General features: G+C 52.9%; 1 protein-coding gene across 3 annotated transcripts in view; it reads left to right on the top strand.

Moving 5' to 3' along the window:
- The window catches only part of PGBD5 (piggyBac transposable element derived 5), a 105,820-nt gene extending 101,695 nt beyond the window's left edge, over positions 1-4,125 (top strand). For 2 of the 3 annotated variants that reach the window (XM_027046874.2, XM_053207088.1), the window contains exons 6-8: positions 513-618; positions 2,068-2,187; positions 2,500-4,125. In XM_027046874.2, coding sequence (XP_026902675.1) covers positions 513-618; positions 2,068-2,187; positions 2,500-2,605 — 332 coding nt within the window. In that variant the 3' untranslated portion in view covers positions 2,606-4,125. Of the gene's footprint in view, positions 1-512; positions 619-2,067 lie in introns of all 3 variants that reach the window. The other variant, XM_027046875.2, reaches the window with a different exon arrangement.
- Positions 4,126-14,177: the final 10,052 nt, after the last annotated feature.

Below are 14,177 nucleotides of genomic sequence, written 5' to 3'. Positions count from 1 at the left end.
GATGGCATGGGCACCTGTGAGCCAGGCCCGCCCTGGAGCAGACAGAGCCCCACGGGTGAGCTCCCAGCCTGGGTGCCACAGGCAGGAGGCGCCAGGAGGCAGGGAGGCGGCGTGGAGAGTGGCAGCTGGGTGGCCACCGGAAATCTTTTTATTAGTTCACATCTTAGAGTATTTGTTTTCGTGTTTGTTTATTTAGAAGAGAAGGAGGACACAAGCGGGGAAGGGGCAGAGGGGTAGAGAGAGAGAGAGACAGAGCGCGAGCAGGGGAGGGGCAGAGAGAGGGAGACACAGAATCCAAAACAGGCTCCAGGCTCTGAGCAGTCAGCACAGAGCCCGATGCGGGGCTCGAACTTGTGAACCACAAGATCATGACCTGAGCCGAAGTTGGACGCTCAACCGACTGGGCCACCCAGGCACCCCCTCCGCTCCCTGTTTTATGTCAGGATAGCCAGGCAGGGTGGGGAGACGCACATTTGTCCGACGGGGGGGTTTATTGTCTCTGTTCTCCGCAGGAGTGATCATCAAGAGGAAGACTGGGGAGATCCCCTGCCCCTTGGCCGTGGAGGCGTTCGCTGCTCACCTTAGCTACATCTGCAAATACGACGACAAGTACAGCAAGTAAGTGGAGGCAGCCGCGGGGCTCACAGGCACGGCATGGAGATTGGTGGGTGGTCAGCAGTGCCCCGGTGTCCGAGTGGACAGATGTAGCCCCTGTGAGACAAAATCCTGAGCCCCGTCCTGGTCTTCCAGGCTCACCCGCACAGCCCCCTCACTTCTGGGCGCCCTGCCTCCTTCCCTGTCACCCTTGCCCCTGGGTGCCCTTCCCTCTGCTCACCCGGGGCTTGCCATCTCTCAGCACTCAGCGCAGAGCCTGCTCCCTCTGTCCCCTGCCCTGACCGCTCTCCTCCCCCACCCCGGCACCCACGGACCACGCAGCATCAGCCCCCCGGTGTCCACACGCTGGGCGCCGTGTTCTCCAGCCCAGGTTACTGAGCTGTTTCACCTCTGGGCACCTGCTCCGGGGGTGGCCTCGTCTGAAGCACACGCGTAGCATAGACAGGATGCGTCACCCACGGCGCGGTGACAGGAGCTCGGGAGTGATGGCTGGTGAACCTGAGCGGGACTCTGAAATTGGTAGGGTTGAGCCTCCCAGCCTAGAACGAGGCTGGAGGAACCCCCAAAAGGCAGGTGGGCGCTTACTCCGCCCACTTGGAGGGTAACGTGCTGGGCTTCTCCGTGGCAGAGAAAACCGAGGACCCGGTTCCCCCTGGAAAACTCAGCCCAGGTTCAAAAGGCAGCCCCACGCCACCGGGAGTCATTGAACAAATGTTTACCGCGTGCTCTGCTCAGCACCTGCTGAGTCCGTGAGGTTATTACAGAGAAATCTGCATTTGTATCGCAGACGCGTTGGGTCCGCTCTGCGCCGGCCGTGGCGGGGATGCTGACCCTCAGGCACGTCTGGGGGGGCGGGGCAGAGACAAACGTGCAGATGGGAGGACACGGCGTGGGCCTGAGTCGTAAGCCGGGTCTTGGCCCTGGAGGGACACCATCCTCCGTCTCGGGGCAGAGGCCTCCCTGACGTGACATCCGTCCTGGATCCGAAGGGAAGGCGGGGGTGGCCAGGAGACGTGCCCTCGGGAGGAAGGGGACGCATCGCAGGGGCCTGCAGCTGAGGGTGTACTTGACCTTGGGGAACGGAAGCAGTTCAGGATGCACGGGACGCGGCAGCTGAGAGGGTCCCTTAGCAAAGAGGGAAGCCTCCCCAGGCCCTCTTCCCTTGGAGCTTCTGAACCATCGGAGGCTGGGCTCCCGGGTTCGGCATCTCTTCTGGTGGCTTCCTCCTGCTGCACCTAATCCTCTGCTAGGAATTGTCTTCATCTTCTTTGTCTTAAGTGAAGCTGACCCTGACTAAGCTGCAGTGAGAGCTGACCCCCCGGCCCGGTTCCTACCCCCGCGGCCCCCCTGCGGCAGCCCTGACCGTGATGGGGCCTTTTGGGGAACATCTCCCCGGACCCGGGCGCCCACGAACCATCCGGCTGAGCCTTTCTTACTCCTCCGCCCCCGCAGGTATTTCATTTCTCATAAACCAAACAAGACCTGGCAACAGGTATTCTGGTTTGCCATCAGCATCGCGATCAATAACGCCTACATCCTGTACAAGATGTCAGACGCCTACCACGTGAAGAGGTACAGCCGGGCGCAGTTCGGCGAGAGACTGGTGAGGGAGCTGCTGGGTCTGGAGGAAGCCTCCCCAGCCCACTGATGCCGGGCGGCCAGGCCTAAGTGAGGACCAGGTCCGGGAGGCCGGAGGAGGGAGGGAGCGGGCCATTCTGACCTGCCCAGCCAGAGCCCTGCGGGTGCCCCCCCGCACCCCCCTCCCCGGGGGTGGCCCCAGCCCGGAGGGGTGCCCACGGCTTCCACGGGGACCAGGGTGGGCCTGGTCAGAGGACGGCTGCCCGTCGCGGTCCCCATTCGAAGAAGAGCATGTCCTCCCTCCAGAAGCGGCCACCCACCTGGTGCCGGGGCGGGCGCCGCACCCAGACTCCACGTGCCGGCGGGCGCGCTGTCTGTGGCATTGGCCCAGCAGGGCGCTGCCTCCTCGTGACACCCGTGGAGCTCAGCTCGGTACAGGGGCCCTGGGAAGGCTGTTGCCGCCGGAGGCGCCAGGGATGGGATGAGCCGTAGCACGTCCTGCTAGAAATGCCTGCTCTGTAAAGACGTAAAGACGTTTGTGACGCGGTTCAGTTTCCTGCCGTGTCCGACGGCGACCAAGGCAAGCAGAGGTGGGGCTGTGCCCCGCTAAGGCCGTGCCGGTGTGGGCAGGAGACCCGAGCGTCGCCCCGCACCTGCCTCACGCAGGCGGCTTGGAACGGGCCTCCTGGAACAAGGAACACAAACTGGGTGCCATTGACACGCAGGGATGAAACGGGGCAGCGATTGCCCGTTCTGAGTCAAGGATGAGGCGTTCCTAACTCATTTCATCTCCCTGGCTGGTGGACGGGGGAGAGAGAAAAAATGCCAACGGAATCGCAGTGACGTGTGATGCTGTTTTTTATTTTTCAATATATCTTCAGGTTATTTTCTTACCGTTGCTTAAGATCTTCTGTAAAAGGAAAATGTCCCCCTTCTTTTCTGCCCCCTCCCTTCGCCCCAGCCGTGGCTGTTTGCGTGGTCACAGTTCGGTATTCCGGGCCCCGTGACCGTGCCAGGACCGGAAAGGGCAGCTTGCTCCCAGAACGGACGTGCTTCCACTCCATCAAGGAGCACGGGGGGCCCTGCGGGCCTTAAGCGTTGCCGTAGACCTGATCGTCGGCAGAATTACTTGTTTGGGAAAACACGAGGCATTGCTGCAACACACGCCAACACGTCTGGGGGTGACACTGGCCAATTCTCGCACCCCGCGTGTGGTCACCTGGCTGGGTGTGCCCTCTGACCCCGTTGCCCCAGCGCCCCGCGGCTGGCACGGGCAAACCCAGGAATGTGACCGGGTGACCAGCTTTGTTGGGGGTGATCTCCCCGTAGGACCATGAGAAGTACATGCCAAGGCCGCTGGCATCTGGGGCTCCTGCGCCCAGGTCCGCGTGTCTCCGGGGGAGACCTGGGCCAGGGTGATCCCCTGGCCCGACCGTCCCCCGCAGACACGAAACGAGCGATTCCTGGAGTTACACGATCCCCCTCCAGCCTGGTTTACGTAGCCCCCTCATTTTTTTTTCTTTTTTTTACCAAATGCAAAATCTATTCTACTCAGGCTTTGGGATGTTTTTCCTTGTTCACACTCAGTTAATTAAACGTGTTGCTGGCCGCATGCTCCTGAACTCCACGCCATTCCTGCAGCCTGCGTTCGTGATGATCCCCCTCGCCCTGTGGTTTGAATTCGACGCCACGGATTGTAGGCCAAATTTTAAATTGTGTTTCCAAACACCTTCGCCGTGTCCTTTAATTGGATTGAAAGCACTTTTACCACATGGAGAAATATATTTTTAATTTGTGATGCTTTTCTACAAGGTCCACTATTTCTGAGTTTAATGTGTTTCCAACACTTAGGGAGACTCTAATGAAAGCTGATGAAGTTTCTTTTCTGTCCAAATAAGTAAAAGAAAAAATAAAAGTCTATTTAGATGCTGATCCTTTGCGAATATGCGAGTTTGTTTAAATGGTCAGGGACAAGGAGCGCCTGGCTGGCTTCGTGGGTAGAGCATGCGGCTCTTGATCGTGGGGTCGTGAGTTCGAGCCCCACGCTGGGTATCGCGTATGCTTACTAAAAAAAATAAAAGATCAGGGACAAAACCACGGGCTACTCTTTTAAGACTTCTTGGTGTGTGAGCTAGTGTGCATGATCTTAAACTGTTTTTAGTATCGTACGCCCCTGAGCAGTTTAAAAACGAAATTCAGTTAAGTCTTGACTTAGAGAAACAGATACCGATACCCTGGTCCTGTGAGTCAAGCTGTATCTTGGGTGCCTGTGCCATTGAAGAAAACTCCCACCTGCCTTCCAGATGGGGGATGCCTCCTCCCTTCTCCCAGTTTCTGTCGTCGTCCGCATTAACCCAGAGAGACACTCTTGCGACAGGCCGGTGGGTGGCTTTGCGTTACCGAGTAATTAGAGGGGATTTAACACCAGTTTAGCGCTCTGGTTTTTAAACGGTAGCCACCTGTTTTCAGATACGTGCTTGAAGCAGACGGCAGTTCCGCCGGGGGTCTCTTGGAGCCCCTGCGACGCTGGGACGAGTTTCTGTTCTTCCGGAGGGAGGACAGAGGGACCTAGAGTACTGATTAGGAAAGCCTGTAGGACCTCGTCCTGCAGATGTGAGTCTGAGCGCCTTGGAGAATTGCCCCAGTTCAAATCCACCTGGCTCCAGTATTTCCAAGGGTTGGAGAGACTGGTTGCCCCTGGATTGGCTCAGTTAGTAGCTGGCCACTGCTGGGGTCTGGGGAGGGCCCAATAAGTGCTTCTCACCACAGGGGGCGGGCCAGCAGGTGGCATCCCGAGGCCAGCCACCGCTGTGGGATGTCTTTGCTACAGAGTCTGAAAAAGAAAATCAGAACAAGGAGCATCCCGACCCTTACGGAGAATAAAACAACAAATACCTAGAAGCTTCTCCGGAGCAAAGCTCTGTTAGGCCAAATGCACTGAGCTTCACGTGGTTTGGGCCGCAGTCCCAGGGCTGCGGCTATAGTTAGAATCGGGTAAGGTAATCCTTCAGGGAACTGAACGTGGGTGAGTTTCTGTTTGTATTTGCTGCCTTCCTTCCCGGTTTCTCTGTTTCATTCACATTGTCTCTTGTCCCCACACTCTGCTTCCTAAAAAGCCTCAAGTTTGAACAAGGTCTGACTGTAGTCAATGGAACATTATAATACTAAGGTCGTATTTCAAAACTCAAGTGGGTTATTGGGGTGGCTCAGTCGGTTAAGCATCCGACTCCTGGTTTTGCCTCGGGTCGTGATCTCACGGTTTGTGGGTTCAAGCCCCATGTCGGGCTCCACGCTGACAGCACATAGTCTGGGATTTTCTCTCTCTCTCTCTCTCTCTCTCCTTCTGGCCCGCCCCCACTTTGTTGGTCTCTCAAAATAAATTAAAAAAAAAAAAAAACAACCTCAAATGAGTTACATAGGAAAACTTTGCTGTCTGGATCATTCTGGACAAGGACATTCAGTTTATTGACTCCATTAGACAAGGCCCGGCCACCAGAATCGAATGAACTCTACAGCTGTGCCAGAGAAGAAGTTTGCAGTCGCAAGGAGCCTGGAAGGCTCTGGTTCATCGTGTGTGGCCGTGCACCGCCGTTGTCCTGGGTTCTGGGTTCCTCAGGGAACCCAGCCTCAGCACCAGGCAGTGAGGGAGGCAGGCAGACCCACCCATGCCCCCTCTGAAATGTGGGGCACTTGACCCCGGCGGGCACCAGATGCACCTGGCTTGGCAGATTCTAGAAAAGACAGAATCGCATCCTCCGAAGAGGCTGAAGCCAGACCATATCTGACCAAAAATTGCCTATTTGCCATGCAGCCAATTATGCGTAAGCTTCTCTGGAAAACACTGGCCCTGAGAGCCAATTCGACCTCAGTGTTTCTGGAATGTGCTGCACCACACGTGAGCAGCTAGTCAAAAAGGGGTCCTACAAGAAGTCCTAGCCAAGCGAAAAGAAAGTTTCTCATCTCCTAAGTACCAATCTGCAGCTACAAAATTTTTATTCCTTCCATTCCCCCTGTGGCTTATACTTGGTTCTAATTTTCTCCAAGGAAATAGGATACTGACCTCTTTCTCCAACCTGACAGCTGGTGTGAGGGTTTGCTTGCCCCCAGTTAACTTCTAATGTCCCACACTCCTCCACTCGGAAAGAGCCACAACTTTAGCAAAAGCAGCGCTAGAAAAAAAACATTCACTGGGAAGATGAGATTTTAGCTACTTTAATTAGCTTTTTCACTAGCCCTGGCCGTCTTTTTAAACATGCATCTATTCCTCAAAAAATTAAAAATAATACTACCAGGTGTGCCTGGCTGGTTCAATCAGTAGAGCATGTGACTCTTGATCTCAGGGTCATGAGTTCAAGCCCCGCCTTGGGCCTAGAGATTAGTTAAGAAAAAAAAAAAAAGAATTACCAGATGATCTAGCAATCCTTTTTTAAATTTAATTCTTTTTTAATGTTTATTTTTGAAAGAGAGAGAGAGATACAGAGTGTGAGTGGGGGAGGGGCAGAGAGAGAGAGGGAGACACAGAATCCGAAGCAGGCTCCAGGCTCCAAGCTCTGGGCTCTCAGCACAGAGCCTGATGCGGGGCTTGAACTCCCAAACCGCGAGATCACGACCCGAGTCGAAGTTGGACGCTTAACCGACTGAGCCACCCAGGCGCCCCTGGCAATTCTACTTCCGGGTGTTTATCCAAAGAAAATGAAAACGCTAATTTGAAAAGGTATGTGCAGCCTCATGTTCATTGCAGCATTATTTATGATAGCCAAGACGTAGAAGCAACCGAAGTGTCCATCAGTGAATGAATGGATAAAGATGTGGTGTGTACGCGCGTGTGTGTGTGTGTGTGTGTGTATACATATGTATGTGTGTGTATATATACATATATATGTGTGTGTATATATATACGTATATATACACATATATATACATACATATATACATGTATACATATAAATAACATTCCATTGCACATACATATATATTCACATATACATACATATGTATATGCAATGGAATATTACATTATTTAACGTTTAAGAAGAATGAAACCCTTCCATTTGTGACAACATGGATGGACCTCGAGGAAATTAATGCTAAGTGAACTGAGTCAGAGAAAAACAGATATTGTACGATCTCTCCTACATGTGGAATCCAGAAAAAAATATATATACAGCATATAGAAAACTAAGTTCGTAGAGAACAGATTGGTAGTTGCCAGAGGTAGGGGAAGGGGGTTGGGAGAAATGAGTTGAACTGCTTGGGTTTTTTTAGTTGAATTGATACCAGAAAAAAAAAAAAAGCATCTAGTTTCATACTTGAGAGCTGCCTCCCTGCGATAGAATATAGAAGGAGTGAACAAAAGAAGGAAGAAGGAGATGTGGTTTCTATTATTTCAATAGATTAGAAAGAACAGAACAGTTGTATTCATTTTTTAGGTATAAATTTAAGATCTGGAGTGATGGGATTGTGGGATTTTTTTTTTTTTTTATTATTAGTGAGGCATTTTGGAGTCATTAATGCCATACATAGTCTATTGTGGCTTTTTAAAGTGTGTCCCCTCATCAATGCTTATCAGTGCTTATCAGTAGAAGTACAGTGTCCAAAGTGGGACAAATGCTGTTTTAGTTCCTGTCCCCCTCAAGCTATGAGTCTAGTCCTGCCCACCATCCTACAAGAAGAGACTTTGACCAGTGAGGGGGTCCCGGAGGCTAGGACAGTGGGTCCACATAGAAACCAAATGGTAAGAAGGGCGGTTGGGAAAACAGGGCGATTAGCTTGGTTGGTGAAGCACTGACTCAGGAGGGAACGTGACATTTGTCTCTGGACTGCCTAGTCCCCTTCTCCATGTGGTGCACGTCACCAGGCTTCCGCTCAGTGGGGAAAGCGATTTCCAATGCGTAGAGCTGCCCAACATTGGGACAGGACACCCCAGAAAGCAGGGAACGCTCTGTCAGTTCCCGGATGTCTCCAGCCAGGGGCAGCTTGCAACACAGGAAGGTCCCGGAGGGCATCCTGTGGGCAGGAGGTGGCCTTAACTCCGGGCTGTGGGCTGGAGCGGGACACCCCTGCTGGCAGCTGTCATCTTAACTGAGGAGGAGCGGAAAATAGCCATGAATCGAAGCCCTGACTCCTGGGCTCCTGGGGAGAGGTGATTTGGGACGAAGAAGGAACAAAATTACAAAGACGACTGCCTCTCTCCAGAGGATGCCGGCAGCCAGCTCCCCGCCGCTCACCTTCTTCCTCTTCCTCAGATGGGGGTCCCCACTGACCCCAAGTTCAAGGGCACCAGCCATCAGCAACAGGGAAATCCCTGCCAAAGAATCTGGGAAGATTGCCATTTTATTTGAAAATGCCTTTGCACCATTCCATTATTTTGCTTTTCCTTACAGTTTTCAGTTAAGAATCTTTAGGAGGGGGGCGCCTGGGTGGCTCCGTCAGTTAAGCAGCAGACTTCGGCTCAGGTCATAATCTCGCGGTCTGTGGGTTCGAGCCCCGTGTCCTGCTCTTTTGCTAACAGCTCAGAGCCTGGAGCCTGCTTCGGATTCTGGGTCTCCCTCTCTCTCTCTGCCCTTCCCCCACTCATGCTCCGTCTCTCAAGTAATAAACATTAAAGTTTTAAAAAAAGAATCTTTAGGAGGAAATTTGTAATCTCGTGAACTGCACATATGTAGCCCTCAGGGGACGTCACACAACTACGTCCCCATCCCTTTTGTGAAGATAAAGCCTACCCTTTTGTCAAGACTTTGATTTCACACTAAGACATGCTTGCAATACATTTTTACAAATTTTGTATGCCATGAGCTAATTTCTGAGTTCTAAAATGTGAAGTATGGCGTACACATACATACATACATGTGCATATATATATATATATATATATACAGTGTAATTCAGACTTCTCGTGATTTTTCTTCAGTTTGTCTACAGTCAGCAACTTTGAAATACAATCAAATATAATGCATTTGCGGGGCGCCTGGGTGGCTCAGTGGGTGGAGCGTCCGACTTGCGCTCAGGTCCGTAAGTTCGAGCCCCATGTCAGGCTCTGTGCTGACAGCTCGGAGCCTGGAGCCTGCTTCGGATTCTGCGCCTCCCTCTCTCTCCGCCCCTCCCCTGCTCATGCTCTGTCTCTGTCTCGAAAATAAATAAAAACATTCAAAAAAGTTTTTAAAAAATACATTGCATTTGCTTCTCTCTGGTGGTTTCTTCTGGGGGAGGGAGGGTATGATGAAGGAAATTTGTGAAAAGCATCATGAGATCTGTTGCCAGACTGAGTAATAGAAGAGGTTGGGCAAAGCCTGGTGAGCCCACCCTAGGGACGCTCCCAAAGGAAAAGAGTGTTGGCAGATAAGGGGGCCCCAGGGGCCTCAGGCATGTCTGGACACCTGAGCCTTCTCAACTCTGCTGCTAATCCTGGGGAAAGTCAGAGGGGTTCCCGTGGGGGCCTCCTCAGTCTCCCCCTCCCATTGTTCATGTTGGGGAGTGGGGGGCAAGTGGGAACAAAGGGTCTCTACCCATCAGAGGCCGGATTGTGCAGCCTGCCACTTGTCAGCTGCTGCCATCACCACAGCCTGTCATTCTCCTCCCCCTTTCCAGAAGGTTCTAGAATTGGACGCATGAAACGGGGGTGAAGTTTCTCAGAAGTTAGGTCCTTGTGAACGAGGGAAAATGGGAGGTGGTAGGTGTGGGGGCATCAACAAAACACAGGGGCCGTGACTTTGGCTTTGGTGGCGATATCCTACAAGGCCACAAGATGGGGCTCGTCGTGAACACAGAAAACATTTATGAGGGACGAAATGTCAGATCCCAGTTTCCAGTCTTCTTTTGACACTTCATCACAGAAGAATGGAAAGATTTGGAGAAGCGTGCGCTTGTCAACTTAAAATCCGAATTAAACCATCCTCACCGCACATACTTGGCAACGTCTTAATTTTTGAGAGAGAGGAAGAGAGAGAGAGCGGGAGCGGGAGAGGGGCAGAGAGAAGGGGGGACAGAGGATCTGAAGCAGGTTCGTGCCGACGGCAGAGAGCCCAGTGCGGGGCTCATACCCAAACCTTGAGATCATGACCTGAGCCAAAGTCAGACGCTTAACTGAGCCACCCAGGCGCCCTGCTCGCCAAACGTTTTTGTAAGTGATGAATCTGTCTTTATTTCATGATGTCTTGTTGACCCCTGATGTGATTATTTTCTAACCTCCACCGTCTTTGTATCCCTCCCTCCATTTTTCCTTTCTACATCTCTCTGCCTCTGACTCCTCTCTCTTCCCCTCTCCATTTTCTCCACCCTCTTCTCCCCTCCCCTTCTCCCCTCTCCCTGACCCTTCCTTCCCTCCTCCCTTTTCCTCACATAACTTTGGTGAGCCCTGAATCGTTCCCTGATTGTCCTCTCTGAGCACAGGGGACATTGTGGGATATTCCTGCTCTATCTGGGTTCTTCCTTTCTGTTCTCTTGTATCCTGGTTTTCAAGTCTCACTGCCCCACAGGGACTCTTACCTCCTCTCAAGTAGGGGTAGGGGGCGTGACCCTCTGTACCAAAGACATGAGGGCAAGACACCCCAGAAAGAAGACCTCCAACAAGGTGGGGCGCCTGGGAGGCTCAGTAGTTGAGCATCCGACTTCAGCTCGGGTCATGATCTCACGGCTCATGAGTTCGAGCCCCGTGTCGGGCTCTGTGCTGACCACTCGGAGCCTGAAGCCTGCTTCAGATTCTGTGTTTCCCTCTCTCTCTTCCCCTCCCCCACTCACACTCTGTCTCTCTCAAGAATAAATAAACATTAAAAAAAAAAAAAAAAGACTTCAACAAGGAGACAGAAGACCCTTTATAGCCGGGAATGGATGACAAAATTTATTTTACTGATACTAGGGTCCCAGCCTTCCCTGCCGTCTCTTGGGGCTCATGGGACTACTTAGAAAAGCTAACAGCTGCTTTCTGGTTTGAGAGAGAGGAAAGCTGAAGGAAAGCGGAACAAAAGCCATTCATTGAAGAAACTTTTATTGAACTCTTCTAATCTACTAGATACTGGGGACAAACAAGAACGCTCTCTTCCGTCATGGGTTGTCAAACAGTGGGAGACACACACACACACACACACACACACCTCGTGACCAGAATAATAATAGCATGTTAAAAAAATAATCAAGGAATGGGGTACCTGGGTGGTTCCGTTGGTTAAGCATCTGATTCTTTTTTCTTTTTAAGTTTATTCATTTTGAGACAGAGAGAGAGAGGGAGAGGGAGGGGCAGAGAGAGCGAGAGAGAGAATCCCAAGCAGGCTCCAAGCTGTCAGCACAGAGCCCAAGGCAGGGCTCAGACTCATGAAATGTGAGACCTTTGGCTCATGACCTGAGCCAAAGTCAGACACTTGACCGACTGAGCCACCCAGGCGCCCCAAGCATCTGACTCTTGATTTCACCTCAGGTCATGATCTCATGGTTCGTGGGTTCGAGCTCCATATCGGGCTCCATGCTGATATAGTGCAGTGCCTGCTTAGAATTGTCTCTCTCCCTCCCTCTGCCCCTCCCCACCCTCAAACTATATTAGCATTTTTTTAAAGAAACAATGACTATATTTTCTCACCCACAAATGGGGATACATTGGCTGAACCGTGTTCTGTCACTGGGGTAGCATATTTTTACAGGAACTGTTATAGGAGATCTATACGGGCCAGAGAGATGTCAGGTGTGAATATGACTTCACAAAACGAATCGTGCTTGTTTCATGAAGTAAAACTGGGTGACACTGGTTCATCTTGGGCCGAAGGCTCTGGGATTTGCCATGGGGAGAGTCTTGGACTAATAGGTACAAGCCCAACAACTGTGCCCCAGTTTAATCACCCTGACGCCACAGGGCAAGAGAACGTGAGATCCGTCCATGTTAAAATTTATGCTTAGAGAAGAAATATTCAATCTGGAGGGAGAAACCTGCTCCTGAAGGAGTCAAAGTCGATTGAACACGGACGCTCTGCACCAGGCACACCCTGATTAGGGGACAGTGGCCGACTCACCCTCCCTGTCCCCCTCCCCACCCTCTCCCCAGTCCCAGGAACTAGATAAACATGGGGTAAGACTTGTCATCAGGGACTCCCTCACCCGGTTGCCCCCGCCCTTAGCCACCTGACCTTGGACACCTTGTGGCAGCAGTCACTTTTTGGTCACGTTCACCATCCAACAGGGGAAAAAGTCTTGAGACCATGAGCAATTAAACCCCCCAGTCGACACCCATGACCTGCAAGTATATTCATGGAGATAACGGGATGGAATATTTAAAAATCCAAAAGGATTGTTGCCCACGATTGGAGTTCTGGAAGAATGAAATGGAGGCGGCTTTGTCTGATTTCAACAGTGTTAGAATAAGAAAAAGAGGAATATTTAACAACCTGGTCTGACCTTGATTCAATTACCTTCCAGACCCAATTTTTGGTCTGCCGCCCCTCCCTCGCCCCGTGCTCCCCCCACTCCCCTCCCGAAATTTGTCCTCCTTTGAGATGACGCCTTTCCCATGTCTGTCCAGCAGAGGGCAGCAAAGTACACCTTATGAGCCTCAACGAAGGTGAACCGTACAGAGCCTTCTTTCAACAAGTATGTTCCGAGTTTGGGGTCCAGGGGTTATTCTAGGCACTGTGGATACACAGTAAATAGGACACACAAAGTCTCCACTGGTCCAGAGAAAGGAGGGAGACAATAGAGACGCCTGACAAATCTCTGCCCTCCTGGGGCTTATTTTCTAGCAGTTGGGAGAGGACGCCGGAGCCTTTTTAAAAGATGTCGGGTATGTGGAAGAAGAAATAGGTTTTGCAGGATGCTGGGGTATGAGGCAGAGGGAGGGTCAGGTTAGGTTCAGAGAGAGGCTCAGATCAGAGAAAGTTCCAAGGAGGAAGTCAGTCGAGCAGCATCAGGGACCCACTGCGGCTTATGCTCAGGCTTGCTGTGCTGGGATCATGTGGGGATGCCCGGCCCACCCCAGGCCAAGTGGGGGACCACTGGTTTAGAGCAAGCGGTGCCTGGGGCAGAGCAGGGCTGCAGGGCTGTGCAGGGCTGTCGTGGGGAGAGGAGGGGGCTATGGTTAGAGAGGCCCCAAGAGGCCCAGCGGGACAAAGACAGTTGACTCCAGTGCTGCGGGAAAACCAAGAACATGAGCACAGACAAGCAAGGAGCAGTGAGGGGGAAGGAGGGGGAAGGAGGGGTAACCTGGCCTCAGGGGTAAGGACAGGAAATGGTTACTAGACTAGGGGAGGGACGGGGAGGAGAGATGTGGAGGGAGAGGAAAGGGTGGGGTGGGAGCAGCCTAAAGCCCATCATGCAGTGGGGCCAGGGGAATAAGTAGCCCCATATCTTTCTTTCTGCCCCTCAGGTCCTGCCATGCCCCCGGGGGGCCAAATCTGGGCAGAGGACTGAGAGGCTCCCCCAACCAGGGGGGGGCGGGGAGCGGCTCCACAGAGGGGTGTGCAGCCCCCGGGACCGCGCCGGGGGTGAGGGTGGGGGGAAGGCGGAAGGAAAGCAGGGCTGCAGTGTGTATGGAGCCCAGCTCTGGAGGGGCTGGGCTTCCAGGGCCTCCCCGGAGTACTGCCCGGAGGAGGCGGAAGGGCCCTGGCTTCTGATGTGAAAATGGGACCCTATCTGCTTCCGTTTGGGGGGGCCGTCCCGAACAGCCAAGGGGAACGCAGAGTTGGTGGGTTGGACACGGGGCTCAGACGCGCCCGGAGGTTGCCAGAGGGCCGCACAGGGTTTGCAGTGGGTTCCCTGGAGTCCCTGCCGCTCGGCCGCGCAGTACCTGTGCTTCACGGGAGAGGGCAGCCTGGAACAGCAGGAAGGTCCTCCCGGGCCAGCCGTGCTCAGAGCCCAGGAGGCCCAGAGTCCAAGTGACCAGAAAGGCGGGGACGACCTGGTGCAGGAGAGGTGTGCGGAACGGGGCGGTCTCCCTAGGCCCCACTCCTCCCCCCAGAGCAGGGAGCCAGACAGACCCAAGGAATCCCTGCTGGTCCTGTTCCGCCAAC

Source organism: Acinonyx jubatus, chromosome D2 (genome assembly GCF_027475565.1).
Source record: "Acinonyx jubatus isolate Ajub_Pintada_27869175 chromosome D2, VMU_Ajub_asm_v1.0, whole genome shotgun sequence".
Taxonomy (NCBI): Eukaryota; Metazoa; Chordata; class Mammalia; order Carnivora; family Felidae; genus Acinonyx; species Acinonyx jubatus.
This window is presented reverse-complemented; position numbering and strand designations above follow the sequence as displayed.